Raw genomic sequence first — 16070 nt, forward strand, 5'->3', positions numbered from 1 at the left:
TGATGTGTTGTGAGTCTTTGAATGTGAAGATCTAAACATTTTCTCTGTGTGAAAATGTGTATATATATTGTGTGTGTGTGTGTGTGTGTGTGTGTGTGTGTGTGTGTGTGTGCATTGTGATACTCCCTATATCTCAATCATATATACATACAAATATGTATATATACATTATCACACCCACCACATACATACTGAGACAGAGAGAGAGAGAGTAAAATCAGCTTTAGTATAATAATTAGTGTAAAATATACCTGGTTTACTTATGCTTTATCTTGACATTTAACAACAATTATTCTCATGTAAATTAAAATTACATTCAGATTAAATAACTCATTTTTTCTCTCAATATTGACATTAAAGTTTAACCTGACATTTTAATTATTACTTTTGTAAAATAGAGTAAATAAATCTTCAGTTATGTTCGAGTCAGTACCCCATTTTTACTATTATTATTATTATTATTATATAAGTTTTTGTGTAAGGACATAATAAAGATCTGATCCTAGTGGGTCTCAGTATGAGGCAAATACAAACTGATGAACAACAACATCTAACATTTTGTCTCTGTGCCATTATTTACTTAACAAAAAAGAGAAGGCAGCAGTTAGTAGCAACACATCATTTTGTTCCATTCATAGCTTCAGCTAATTGGGGTTTTTGGACGTTCACTTATGCACAGCTCTATGAAGGCATTTCAGTTGGGTTGAGGTCTGGACTTTGACACTCCAAAATGGAATATTTATTAATATTATTCTTCAGCCATTTTTCAGGCATTCCAAATCTACTGGTGTGCTTCAGAACATTGTACTGTTGCATGACCCAGTTTTAACCAAGTTTTAAACAAGCTGAACATCGTCTCTCCACCAACATGCTTGACAGTGGATATGAGGTGTTTTTCTATTTACATTGACCTTTTTGCTACTGAATTGGCTTAATTTTTGCTAAATAAATAATTGCACAACGGAAAAAGTCCATTTAAGGATTGTATTGCCCAAGACCCGCTATGATCAAATGCTTTTTATTATATTTTTACGCTAAAAACACACAGAATTTAAAAAAAAAAAGGGGGGCTTCTAACTTTTGAGCATGACTGTACAAGTAGTGGGGGGAAAAAATCCTAAATTCATATTGCACATTAGATATTAATCATGTATGAGTGTGGAGTGACATGTTCATATTTCATATTAACAATGTAGAACTCTTTCTTAACTGATTCAGAGGTTTACTTCCTTATTGATGTATTTAAATGTAATCTGGCCAAAAGTGAAGAACGTTTTGTCCCTCTTGCCCCAAAATGTCAGTACTTGTCAATTCAAAATCATCAACAATCTTGATTTATTCAGTGTGGCAGTCGGAGAAAACACATATGATTAAGAACATTATTATTATTATTATTATTATTATTATTATTACATCTCTAAAGAAAGGTAGTAAGTAAAATGTTTGAACCTGATGTGCAAATGTTTGTTCTGCAGAGCTTTACACTATACTGCTGCACCACACTTTGGTTCTGATTAATATATTTATATACTTGTATATAAACTTATATATTCTGATTAATCACAATATAACAGCAGATCTAAAATTAGTGCAGCTGCACATTACAGGCTCGTACTGAGGATGAACAGGTATCATTATTGGCAGATTTATTTATTTATTTTAAATGTTGAAGTTTGGTATGAGTAATAATTGTTATTCCAAAACTTTATGGGGCTCTAAATGTGAAGGAGGTGTCTTTCTTTCAGTTCTTCACTTTTTTATGATGCCTCATATTCAGGGTAAGTGGGAAAAATTGTGGTAAATGAAAAATATGTATTTATTTCTGGCTGAATTCTTCAATCATAGTCTAATTCCCTCTATATAAACTGAATGAAGTGTTTAACATTTATGCAGAATTTAAAATCCCCTTAAGCCAGTGTCGGTGTACAGCTCAGCAAATAATCTGAGCACAAATACAATAAGCAAGAGAGAGAGAGAGAGAGAGAGAGAGAGAGAGAGAGCATTCAACTCCTGTTCTCTGGTGTACAGTTTGTTCTTCTTTTCTATTTATCATAAATTCTGTAAATAAGGCACTCCTTTTTCTCCTTCCTGTCCTTCTCAAAGTGTGTATTTTGTTCTATATTGATAAACTTTATTTATAAGGATTTATAATAAAAAAAGTCTCTTTTTGTAAATGTTCATGGTAAATAAAAAGTAAAAAATGCAAACTATGTAAATGGATATATATTGAAAAGTAATATTTCTTTTTTCAGTGTCCCTCCATCATTTGGTTTATGCCCCTGTGCTTTAAACTTTGTGTTCTTTCTGTAAAATGAAGATTTCTATTTATTAAGATGCATCATATTATTATTATTATTATTATTATTATTAAATAAGCTTGTCTACATCATGCTTGTGTATGCTGTTTGATTATCACTTCACTGTGCAGCATGAAATTGACTTCATCTGAATTTTTACAATACTTCTAAAAAAACATGAACTGTTAACTACTGTAAATTGAAGGTTATTTAATAGACAAAATCAGAATTTATATTACGTTAATTTACATAAACTGTCCACCAGATGTCGCCTGTTTTCCACAAAATGTTGTTTTTTATTTATTTTCTTTTACTAAATAGTACACAGCATTCAGCATTTACAGTTCGGTGCAAAATGTAACACACATGAAAATGATTTGATAAAGATAATCTTTATACACAAGACAATTTAAAGTGAAAAAATAGTTATATAAAAAGTAAATATATATTTAACCAAAGACGATGATTTGCATTTGTCCATTGGAAATTAATTGTTAGGTATTCATGTAATACCTGTCGCCTGCGGCTTGCTCACCAGGGACTGTCTGCTCATCTTGATTCATGCACACTTACATTCCATACAGACTTGTTTTGTTGCGACAATTAAAATTGTTAAAAGCACTATACAAATAAAATTGAATTGAATGTAAGAATTAAATATGTTGACTTTTTAATCAGATTTTATACAGGGTTGTATCATTGGTGTATTGGCATTTTTTTTCGAAATACAAAACAGATGCATGGCTCTGTATAAATAAATACATTTACTTTTTAAAATAAGTTATTTTATTATAAAAATAATTGATTTACCCACAAACTTCTTTATTTACTAATATTTTAGCCCTAATTGTAAAAACAACAGTAGTGATGATAACGGTGCGCTGCTCTGTGATTATAGAGAGTCAGGACTTTAAACATATTAATTAGCAGAATTAGAAGACTTTTTCCCTCTACAATATAAAATGCAATATTAAACACAGTTAAAATATTCTGCCATAAGATGTACCTTACTTGGCTTATCGCTATAAAGTGAATGGAAGATATATTGTGTTAAAGTTTCCACGTTTAATGGTGTAATAGGCAAATTATCAGTTACATTCAGAAAATTAAAGAAACACATACACTTCCCTTTCCTTACAGGCACTTCCTAAAACATGATTTGAATTTAAACAAATAAGTAAAAATAATTTGTTTAGGTTATTTTTTTTTTTATAATTAAAATAAAATATACATTTAACCTACATTAAATGCGATGCCATGTAAAAAATAATTGGACTGAAAAGTTACAACAGAACTGATATGCTGTATAAAAAAGAACTGAGAAGTGAGGATATAGAGGATGATTCATGCTTCATTCTTCACTGTTCAGGGAGAGAAGTGTGAAAACACAGCACTGCTCCACAGTTATCACCAGATCTCAAAGCGCTTGTCCGTTTGGAAAAACTGTTTATCAGTAATCCTGTTGTTAAAAAGTCTAAAAACAAACAAACAAAAAACTTTTACATTTAACTTTTAGATAGTATAGTAATATTACATTAATAATTAATATTTTATGAAAAACTATATATTACATATAACTCAGTTACACAGACATCTTCATGCGTACACTATATGGCCAGAAGTATGTGTACACCTGACTAACAACCCTATCTGTGCATGTTTAACATCCGTTTCCAGAGTTATTCCTTCCTTAAGGCTTTCCACTAGATTTTGAAGTGTGGCTGTAAGGATGTGTGTTCATTCAGCTAGGAGAGCGTCAGTGAGCTCAGGCAGTGATGTCAGGATGTCGAGGAGGCTCCAGTTCCAGTTCATCCCAAAGCTGGTCAGTGGGGTTAAGTTCAGTCAGGGCTTTGTGTAGGACCCTGGAGCTCTTCCACTCTTCCACTAACACACCATGTGTACATGGAGCTGGCTTTGTGGATCTCACAGAGATTAGTGTTGTCATGCTATGACATGTGAGGGCCTCTTAGTTCCAGTGAAGGGAAACTGTAATACACTGGGAGATTCTACACAGTTGTGTGCTTCCACATGTGTGGCTCCTGTTTAGTATCTGGGTGTGAAGGTCAGGTGTCCACATACTTTTGGTCATACAGTATATTGGATATACTGTACATTTATGTCTGTTTAACTAATTTGATGTTCAAATGTTGTTCCAAGAGTGACTATGTTTCCTAAAACAGCACTGGGATGTTTCATTATGTGCATTATTCTGCTAGACTGTGATCATCACATAAAACTCCTCATCATGAAATACTGCGAAAATACTTTGAGGAAAATATGATAAAGATGAAAAGGATGAAAGGACACCAATATTACTATAAGCACAACAAGGGGGAACGTACAAATCAGTATCAGCCAGCTAGCACATGTGCTGTGTCACTTTGTTTATATATATTTATGACAGAAGGGCAAAAAAAGAAAAAAACATTTGACTATATACTGTAGTGTCTGACATTTCACTTACTTACTTAATATTCATTTCTTCTTTATAGGGCTGTAGTATAAAAGCATTATTACTGCTGTACTGAATATAAATATGGTTGGGATTTGACTACTGGCACAACTGCACTGTTGTTCCTTTAATATTGTTTACATTATTATTATCAATAGATTAAAAAATTTAAACGAGTTAATCACAGTCATAGTCTGTGATTAATTACAATGAATCAAAATGTAAAATTTAAAATATTCCGATTTACTTGTATTATAAACGTGCAATGTTGGAATAAAGAAATGCATTTAACAAACTGGTTAGAGGAAACATTATGCAGTTTTATAATATCTCAAACATTAACACTTAACAAATATTACATTAAAATGTCTTGAATGGGACCGGCACTGCATGCAGCAGCTGGGCTTGAACCCGGATCCTCAGATACGAAAATCAATAACCTATAGTCTGAGTCGCCTGAGCCACCACACCTCATATTATATCAAAAATAGTTCTCCTTGAAGGTAGAAAGGAAGCACACAACTTTGTTTTTTTTCCCAAACATCCATCTAGAATCTTTTTATAATGAAACTTGCTGTTCAGCAGACCTGATGATGTTTCCTCAGTCATCTTATTATCGACACTAAATGTGTTATTTTCACACAGTAAGCTATTAGGGTCAAACTTGGTCATGTGATTAATTTGCATAAAAAATAGTAACACTTTAGCATTTCTAGATTTATCACATGCGGTAATGTGTTAATATTGTCAGCACAAGTTTACATACAGTATATGAAAGCTTTGTATAAACACTCACACACACTTACCGAACTGTCTGTATGTTGCTGTTAGTCGAAACAATTGCATAGATTTTTCCTGCTAAACAATCATGTATGGCATTGTGACTGAGGCTAAGAACAAGAACACACACAAGATTATTATTATTGATTATATGATTATTGTGCATAATGTAAACCACCATAATTAGTTTTTTATTAATCACAACCCTAATATTGTAATTGGAAAAAATATTGTTTTTGGTAAGAATGTCTTTGTCACATTTCCATGAAAGTTTAAGTCATTATAGTGAAGTTTAAATTGTTTGGAGATGGACTCATAACCCTTTACAGAATGATGAGCAGCAATAACTGCTTCTCTGAAGTCACGGCTTATGTGTTTATTCATGACGTAATGTAGACACACAGCTGAGTGCTTCAGACTAAACTGGCAAAAGTCACACTGCTTGATGACTGATTAAATAATTTTGTGCATTTTATTTGTAGCAGTACTTAAAATTACAGATATATCTCTGGATGTGCTGGGACACATCACACACACACACACACACACACAACCACACACACACAACCACACACACAACCACACACACACAACCACACACACACGCGCGCGCTCACACACACACACACGCGCACACACACACACACACACACACACACACACACACACACACACACACACACACACACACTGCATACTCACTCCAGGACAGCTGCTTTATGTAGGTGAGGTAACAGCAGCTCCAGGTTCTGATCAGAGAGCTGGCAGTGGCTGAGGTCCAATTCAGACAGACCTTCACAATATTCCAGAAACAATGCTAGTGATCTACAGGCACGAAGGTCCAGAGGATTCTCACTGAGGTCCATCTGTCCATCCAGGGCACGTGAGAGGGAAATAGCACGCTTCACACAGTCTGATTCATTCACCACACGGAGAAGAGACAGGAACCGGAGTAACAGAGGTTTACTACAGCTGAGGAAGAATGAGAGGGAGTGAGAGATAGAGGAGGGGGTCACTTATAAACCCTTAATATACTGTACACACACAGGTTTTCTAGTAATAATTAGGCAATTTTTAGCCATGAATTAGCCAAATGATTTTAAGAATTAGCCGACAAGTTTATACTAGATTCATTGCAATATGAACTCTAATGGAACTGGATAAAAATGTGTGAAACTTGAAATCTTCTAAACAACTGATTATCTTGTTTTATTTTGTCTTAAATGATCTTTGTCCTGTATGTGTGTCTCACCGCAGTTTCACAGTATGTAGAATGTGGAAGAACATGTCCACTCCTGTGTCCTCCACCTCACAGTCCTCTAGAATGAGTTCTGTAAGTCGGTGAGATTTCAGGATGGCAGTGCTGATGTCTCGACAGTCCTCAGTGCTCAGAGTCAGAGTGCAGTCCTGCGTTTCTGTGCTCAGATTCAAACCAGTGCTACAAGAGAAGTCCAGTCTGTTCTGCAGAGTAGAGAAAAGTGCTGCTGTTGCCCCCTGCAGGAGCTCTTTGCAACAGTGGAGAAACTTCAGCAACAGGACCCTGTCAACACTAAGAGCCAGGAAAAGGAATACTTCAGTTTATTCAGCAACCCTGTTCATTTTAGAGGGAGGGTTTACTATTTTACCATTAGACCATGTTCATTACCTAAACATTAAGAGGTACAGTAGTGTTCAGTGTTTTTGTCCTGAGTTACCTGAGCTGAGAAACTCTATTGAACAGAGGCAGAATCTTCAGCAGCTCCTCCTCAGGTATGGAGGTCCACAGCAGGCTCAGAGAGACAGAAGTACAGTGTTGGAGGGTGAAGCACAGGGCAGTACAGTGAGAAGAGTCCACATCTGTATTGTTCAGGTTGATACAGCTGTGTGTGGAACTCAACAGACCAGACACACAGTCAGCAGAGCCAGTCTCATAGATCTCTCTGATGATTGAGAGCAAAACCCTGGGGTTCAATCTGTGGAGGTTACAAACACATCCATTTATAACTAATTATTATTTTTAATTAATGCAGAATAAATGTATGAAAGAGACAATATTTGTTTATCACCACTTTCCCCAAATTGTAGCATTGATTAGCACTTACCAGTATAAGCCTTAAAGCAATACAACTTAAAATTAATATTTTTAAAGAAAAATAAATAAAATATAGTGGAACCGGGAGCATGCATGTACACTCGTATATCAAATCAAAGCAAACTTCCCCGTAAGAAATAAGGAAACACAGATTATTCATTCAGAATCAGAAAGAGTTTTATTGCCAAGTACGCTTGCACGTACAAGGAATTTGTTTTAGTGACAGAGATTCCAGAACAAAAAACAAATGACAAGACAAAACAGCACAACACAAAAAAAAGGGGTTGACATCAAATGGAGTAGGGTGTGAGATACTTTTAAATATTTTACATAAATATCTGAAATCTGTGGTATTATACAGTATATTGCACAGTGGTACTGTACACAATATTGCACATATATTTATTGACAGTTAGAATGATGTTTAACTGTTCATGAGGTAGATTGCCTGGGGGAATTTTATTTTATTATAATAAAATAAAAAAGATGAAAGTGGATTATCATGCAAAATAGATTCAAGATACAAGATTCAAAGAACTTTATTAACTGTGGTGGATTTTTTAGTCTCCCCACATCGAAGTTGCCCTAATTTAAAATACTAAACAAATACTGTAACTGAAGTAAAAGAAATCAAAGAAAGACTTCAGACTCCATGCAGATCTAGATGAAGTAAGGATAAGTTTTATTGCAGCAACAAAACAAAGTGAGCCAGCCCTGAAAATGCTTAGGATGTAACTCCAAGCATCGCCAAGAAACAGACTGATTTAACTGTGACATAGGTACCTCTTTTATACAATTTCAAAGGGGCGGAGCACTCACCTAGCCCCCTCCTTTGTACAATTTTTTTTTATTTCTTATCATACAATTTTTACCCAATAAAAATACATTTTCTATACTACGTCATATACCTCGTCATCTGACTCCACCTCCTACTGATATTCTTTTCTATTATAACTTATTTTTTGTATAAATAGATTTCTATTATCTTTTCACTTTTCTTGTTCAACTTAAAAAAAATATGGGGTGGCGCTTACGCCAACTATAAATTCTTGGTGCTTCCGGTTTATCTACAGTTTTCAAGACACAGGCCATGGGTAAGCATCTTCTTCACATTATTTTTAACTATTTGTCTTATTTTATCAATTTTGTTGTATTTACGTGTTTTATTTTGTTTTCTATAGCTAATCGCATCTGCACGAATGATCATTACGTCCCTCCAAACGACTCGGACAGCCAGAGCAGTCCGGCTCACAGCCCTACTGACTACATTCCTACTGAACCTGTCATGGACCGGGCCTCGGTGAGTTTTGCTGAGGATGAGCCCGAGCCATCTGGAGCACTATGATGACTCCAAACCTGGTCCTTCTAAAAGACCTCGTGTGGATAGCCCTTATCCATTTTCTTTTAGGCCCGTACGGCCCGAGTCTACTACTCCGGCTCCGTCGGTCCTAAAACCTGTTTGTCATGTTAATGTTGGTACCCAGACCGATTCTAAAGTGTCTGTTGGCACCCAAACAGCTTCTGTTCCTGCGCCTATGCCAATTCTAAATCGCGGTGTTTTTGTTCCTCTCACTGATCTTCAAATTGGTTTTGTCTTACCTCAAAGGAGGTCAGATACTTGAATTTTATGCATTTTATTATGCTATTGATGCTTACCCAGGCCCCCTATATTTTGTACTTTTATTTTGGGCCTTAAACTTTGTATTTTTTATATTTCTTACTATGTAGATGCACATATTATTTTAGGGGAGGACCTACAGGAAAGTGTGGATTGGGGCCGAAGCCGGAGAAAGTGTGAGACATACGGACATCAAATCTATTAAAGAAAGTCGTTTGCACGCTCAACATTCTCCGCTTGTCTTATAGCCAGTGATGCTCCTCATGCCCCTCCACACCTCGCTCGTGTTGTTTTGTTTCAGCCTTTGTTCCAGTTTTCTCCTGTATGACTCTTTCCCCTCCTTGATTTTGCCAGTTAGCATTCTTTGAGCCTTCTTTACTGCTTCCTTATCACCAGACCTAAAAGCACTTTTTTTTCATTTAAACACATTTAGGCATTTGGCAGACGCTCTTATCCAGAGCGACTTACAAAAAGTGCTTTAAAGTTTACATTATTGGATACAGACTTACACTGGGTTAACTAGGGTAATAACTAAGTGCCATTAGTCCAACACAACTGCGAAGAGGGTTTTTGCTTTAACACGCTTTAATGTCCTTGGTGACCCAGGGTTTGTTGTTGGGGAAACAGCGAATATCTCCCATCGGTACACAGGTGTCAACACAGAAGTTAATGTACTCTGTGATGCAGTCCATCATACCATCAATGTCCTCGCCATATGATGCACTCAGAACCTTCAAGTCTGTAGCCTCGAAACAATCCTGTAATGTAGCAGTGGCTCCTTCTGACCACCTTCTTACACTCCTCACTATAACAGGCTGTCTCTGAACCAGGGGTTTGTATATTGGCATGAGGTGGACCAGGTTGTGATTCGACCTCCCCAAGGGGAGGAAGTGCTGCAGCACTGTAAGCATCTTTAACATTAGCATACAGCAGGTCTAGTGTCCTATTCCCCCAAGTGTGAAAGTGGGAATAGTCTTGGTCAGCGATGTGTGGTTGAAATCCCCAGGGAAAGGCATCAGGGTGTCGAGTCTGAAGTTTTGCAGTTACAGAATGAATGACGTCACACGCGGCAGTGGCATTCGCTGACAGAGGAATGTATACAGCAGTTATTATCACATGGGAGAATTCTCTTGGTAAATAATATGGGCGAAGTCCGACAGCCAGCAGTTCAATATCTGGACTACAAACACGCTTCTTAACAGTCACCTGACCTGGGTTACACCACATGTTGTTGATGTAAACAGTCAGCCCCCCTCCTTTCCTCTTACCGCTCTCTCTTCTCTTCCTGTCGCTAGTGGGCAGTGGTGGCTCAGTTGGTTAAGACTGTGGGTTACTGGGTTACTGATCGGAAGGTCGGGGGTTCGAGCCCCAGCATCGGCAAGTTGCCACTGTTGAGCCCTTGAGCAAGGCCCTTCACCCTATCTGCTCCAGGGGCGCTGTGAGCTGGCTGACCCTGCGCTCTGACCCCAGTTTCCTAATTGGGATATGCGAAGAAGACATTTTACTGTGCTGTAAAGTACATGTGACAAATAATTAAACATTTTCTTTCTTTTTTTTTCTTTTTTTCTTCATATCGCGCTGAAGCCGTCCAGTGTAATATTAGAGTCAGGCTCATCACTATGTAACCAAGTCTCTGTAAAGCACATCAGACTGCACTCACAGATGTTTTCAGTCCTTAACAAAGCGGTCAACTCGCCCATCTTATTGTCCAGAGATCTTACATTGCCCATGATGAAAGACGGGACATACGGCTTGTACTTTATCCATTCCTTATGCTCCGCGCGTCTCTCTTCCTCTTTGGCTTGTCGTCCTCCTCTGTATCTCATCCAGAATGTTTAGAGTCCTATACGGAATCGGATCTCTGATGCCGGCCAGCTGTTCCCTGGTGTAAACGAAGGAGCCGGCTCCTTGCTGTTACGCGCTGATCACCCGGAGCGCCGAAAACGTAATTAACATTGCGTAACTAAGAACAAGAAAACTTATGGTTTGAAAGGGCGACCTTACTTGTTAAATACAAAATAAAGTTATAAATAAATAATAGAAAGACAGTATAATAAAAAGTAAAAACACACAAAAACTCCGAGAGCAACCGCACCAAGCTGCTGCACGCTTGCGCGTGCGCACTTATTATATTTATAAAAAATAGGTTTTATTAAATAATTAGCTGAAGTTTAGGAAGCATACTAAACATTTTTTTTTATTTGCTAATATTCTTATGAAATAAAATATTCAAAACTAAATAAGAAAAAATTGTAGAGTATAACTGACTTAATAGTCCCTAATTTCTACTGAATATTTAAAAAAGGAAGAAAAGGAAATAATTTATATAATATATAATGTATATATTAGGCATCATGATATTTAAATGAATTACAATACATAAATTTATAATGATATAACATGTCCTTAACTGATCTGTCCTTGTCCTGTCAGATCTTATATTAGCACTTGAATTTAGAAGAAAAGTTTTAATATAATATATAATGCTTGTGAATTTGAATGTTACATTAATGCATTACATGTCTACTTTCTTACCTTTTAAACTGAACTTCAGACAGTAGAGGAAGCATCTGTCTGGCGTGTTTATATGTGATTTCACTCTTTCTGATGTTCACGCTAACACGACAAACTCGCTGCTGGAGGAAATGGATAAGCTCCTCCCATCTGAGAGAACAGGAAGTCAGGTCTCCTCCCACCTTCTCCAGGAAAAATCTGGTCAGGTCTTCATCCTTGTCAACATACAGCAGATCAATAAACTGCTGGAGAGTCGCTTTGGATAACCTACAAACATACAAGTCATGGTTTTGAATTAAAATAATGACCATTATTATATAATAAAAATGTAAACTCTACACTGACCTGATCTTTAAATTCCCAGGATGACACATGAGGCTAATAAGAGAGAGAGACTCCATGCTGCACTCAGTGAGGTTCACACAGTGAACAGTCCAGATGTTTAAGAGAGAAGACAAACTGCTCAGAACTTTGAACATCTCGTTCTTTGGCTTTATTCTGTTATGGTCCAGACAGAGCTCTTCAATGACCAATGATCCACCAGCTCTTACTGCTCTCACCGCTCGGACCAGCCTCCCTAACACACGGTCACTCAGGCTGGAAAACATTCACACAAACACATTCATAAATGGGGAATCACAGTGCAGATCAATGTCACTAAAGCATGTCTGACCTTAACAACGGCGTCGTCTGACTTTTTAAGAGGTGAGGTCGGCTGCCGTCACGACTACTCCGACCTACTTTACTTTGTTTTCGTTTTTTAAGGTATCTATCAGTAACTTTATACCGGCTAATTTATCACTATTGAGTACATTAAGTATGATAGATACACTCTTGTTTCTATTGGTACAGTATACAACGTACTCACAATTCGACATTTTTAACTCCTGATCCGAGCTGGCCAAGTGAGATCCTGAGGGAAAACAAAGGACACGACCAAGGCGGCGGCCCAGAGGGAAACGAGCCGGCATGGACCAGGCTGAGAGCTTGTGCACACCACACACCCTCTGCCTAGCATCCTGCTCGCCAATGTCCAGTCACTGGAGAACAAGCTCGATGACCTCAGGGCCAGGGTAAAGTTCCAGAGAGACATCCGGGACTGTAGTGGAAACTACCAGACCCCCATCATCAACAAGAGCCCAGTGGATAGAGTGAACATGGAGTGTGACAGGCTTCATGTCAGGTGTTCATATCACGCAGGACCTGACATGAGGCCTGTCACATCAACACCGTGGTAAAAAAGGCCCGACAGCGTCTCTACCACCTCAGACGGTTGAGAGACTTCAGACTGCTCTCCAGGGTGCTTAGGAATTTCTATTCCTGCACCATAGAGAGCATTCTGATGGGAAACATTACAACCTGGTTCAGAAACAGCACCATGCAGGACAGACGAGCTCTACAGAGGGTGGTGCGATCAGCTGAACGCATCATCTGCACCGAGCTCCCTGACCTACACTCGATAAACAGCAAGCGGTGCTGGTGCCGGTCTCTCCATTAAGGTAAGGAAAGCGATTGTGCTCCCTGAAGACCAACATAGAAAGACTAAAAAGAAGCTTCTTCCCGCAGGCGATACGGTCTCTCAATCAGTACACCACACAGTACTGATCCATTTTGCACATCCACACATATGGTTTTTGCACTCACTCTGGACATTCTGGACATTTATTGACACTAGTGGCCACTGCACAACTGCCCATTCGTGGACATTAGTCATTTACTCTAACATAAGTCACTATAAGTATGTCACTTCAGGCAAATTTACACACCCTCTGGACATTCTGTTTCCATGCACATATTCACTTTAAATATGTAAATGATGACACTTTCAGGCACATTTACACATCCCCTGAAAAATTTCTATTTTTATTTAACTGCATTCCTACACAAAAAATTCCACAAATTCTATATTTTCTTTATTGTACAGCTGGTTTTCTTACTTTTCTATGTTTTTCATATATTGTGTATTTTGTACTGTACAGTTATTGTATTCATCTTAATTACATTTACCTTCTATTTTCTTTTCATATTTATTTAACATTAATGTTCACTTTAAGGTCACGGGCAGTCGTCTAAGCGTTTTACTGCATATCGTACTGTGTATGACTGTGTATGTGACAAATAATATTTTTTAATTGTTTTAAATTTTTGATAACATTACTTAGACTAATATAAACATTAATAAACTAATTGATAATACGTACCAGAGTTTCTGTAGGTGTGTAATGTGTCTGAAGAGAAGTCCGGCCCCTCTGAGAGAAATGGCTCTGGGTTTTAGAGTGAGTTTGAGTTTGGAGTCTGAGAGATTCAGCACTTTCCTCACAGCTCTGCACTCACGAGTGGTTAAAACCCAATCTATAGTGAAGGTAAAGTCCATGGCAGTGAAGAAAGCTCTCACCACATCTGTATCTTCTGCGCAGTCAACAACTGCTTCACTTAAACGTGGAATAAACCTTTCTGCACATCTACAACAGACAAGTTTAATGAAAATAAATAAATACATGAATACGTTTGTGAATTCTTTTAAATTAAACATATATTTCTGCATAAAATAAATCTGAAAAGTAAGTAATCCAAATTGAACAAATTATACAAAAACACTACAGATCTTAGATATATAACATGTAGATCTGACATCTGCTGTACCCTTGGAGTGATTTTAGCTAAATGGCTGCTTCTTGGTGCTGAATTTCCACCATTTGTGTATCATCTGCCTTTCAGCAGACTGGTGAAGGCAACATCTTCTCTTTAAAAAGGGATTTGTAACATTTTCCAGCGTGGTGAACACAGATTACCCTTTTTCGTGGGTCCTCGGGAATTTTGATTAAGGCATGTTACACTTCGATGAAATTTGTGTGATGAGGACAAGACTTTAATAGTGAGCAAGTTCATTCTTACAACATGAGAAAATTCCTGCCTGATTGCCATCTGCTTTATCGAACATCTGCTTATAAATAATATAAATGTACAAACTTTCTTGGACAAAAATATTTAATATTGGATGATGTTTTAGAATTTAGATAAAAGTCTGATCACATTTCAGGTCATATTCATACAGAAATACAAAAAATACTCACTAATTTTGAGGTGACATTCTGCATATTAAAACACAAACCCCTGACTTTACAGTAGAATGCTGGGTAAATTAACGTGTGTATACTGTAAGGACTGGAAGATATTTAAGATTCAGTTTCTTAATAAACTGGACTTTTAATTTACCGTGAACTACTGTATAATTTTAGAGTAAGTATCTTAGTCCCTATTTAGACCAAGCATGTACAAAAATAATAATAATAAAAATAATAATAATATTATATAAATATATATATATATCCCATGTGAAACCAAATTATAATGCTGTAAGACTGTGTGTGTGTGTGTGTGTGTGTGTGTGTGTGTGTGTGTGTGTGTAAAGGGCTCTCCTGCTCTGTATTTAAACACTTAGGTTTGGAGCAGGTGTACCAGTAAAGTATTTTGTCTATAAACACATGGACTTTGTAAACTTACCTATTAACCCTGAGTTGTGAGATGTAGGGCAGACACTGAAGGAAACTCCTCACTTCACTCTCTTCATCTGAACAGACTCTCAGCACCACTGGTTTCTTCTCTGTGTGGAGTTTCAGCACTTCTAGGAGGAGGGAGACTTTTCTCTTTGAGAGATTTATGAACCAGACTGGAGGACCTGACTGGTAAACTGGCAGCAATACTGGAAGGACACTCCTGTCTGTTTCACTCTCATACTGCTTCACACGGGAGTACAGATCCAGCAGGAAACCACTCTGTCTTTCTTGGAATCCATGAAACTCTTCACCATAAGGGAACGTGTTGTATCTACACACTGATGTCAGCAGCTCAGTAAAACTCTCTCCTTCATCTGATTGACAGTCGACTGCTGCGACGCTCAGATTCAGCAAAAACTGGATGGATTTAAAGTCTGGACAGGACCTGTTTGTAATAAACATATTTAATATTTATTAGCTAGACAAGTCAGATGTTTTTAGCATAGAGTAGTTTGTATAAAAGTCAGTATTAATATTCTTATTCATGTCAGGGAACAGAATTCAGCAGCAAACTGATCACAAACACTAGTGCTGTGTGTAGAAATTAGCAGCAGGTGAACTTTCAGTGCTACATGTTTCCATCACTTCAGTACACAGCCTCTGTCTCATAACTGATAGAAACTCATTGTTTATTTTCATTATTCCATGTTTATTGTATAAATTACTGTTATGATTCATGTCGAGGCTCCAACACAGGATTCCAACATTAAGGAACTTATCTTAGCCGCAGTTTATAAGCAACGTTGCCCGTTTGTTATAAAACATGATAAATAGTTGTTTT

The 16070-nt window shown here is 37.2% G+C and overlaps 1 protein-coding gene across 1 annotated transcript; it reads right to left on the reverse strand.

Moving 5' to 3' along the window:
• Nucleotides 1-2718: 2718 nt before the first annotated feature.
• LOC128515591 (uncharacterized) lies at nt 2719-15691 on the reverse strand. The gene is made up of 9 exons (XM_053489677.1): nt 15237-15691; nt 13934-14194; nt 12078-12329; nt 11754-11999; nt 7224-7481; nt 6782-7078; nt 6232-6501; nt 5556-5639; nt 2719-3771 (listed from the first exon to the last, which is right to left on the reverse strand). Exons 1-9 carry the CDS (start codon nt 15689-15691, stop codon nt 3705-3707), a joined length of 2190 nt encoding a protein of 729 aa, XP_053345652.1. The 3' UTR covers nt 2719-3704.
• Nucleotides 15692-16070: the final 379 nt, after the last annotated feature.

This window comes from Clarias gariepinus, chromosome 28 (genome assembly GCF_024256425.1).
Source record: "Clarias gariepinus isolate MV-2021 ecotype Netherlands chromosome 28, CGAR_prim_01v2, whole genome shotgun sequence".
Classification (NCBI taxonomy): domain Eukaryota; kingdom Metazoa; phylum Chordata; class Actinopteri; order Siluriformes; family Clariidae; genus Clarias; species Clarias gariepinus.

Coding starts and splice junctions, on each gene's coding strand:
- LOC128515591 (XM_053489677.1), bottom strand. CDS start 15,691: ATGTTTATTACAAACAGGTCCTGTCCAGACTTTAAATCCATCCAGTTT. Junction 7,482..11,753: donor TCTGAAGTTCAGTTTAAAAG/GTAAGAAAGTAG, acceptor TAACCTCCACAG/ATTGAACCCCAGGGTTTTGC. Junction 6,502..6,781: donor CTACATACTGTGAAACTGCG/GTGAGACACACA, acceptor ATTCTTCCTCAG/CTGTAGTAAACCTCTGTTAC.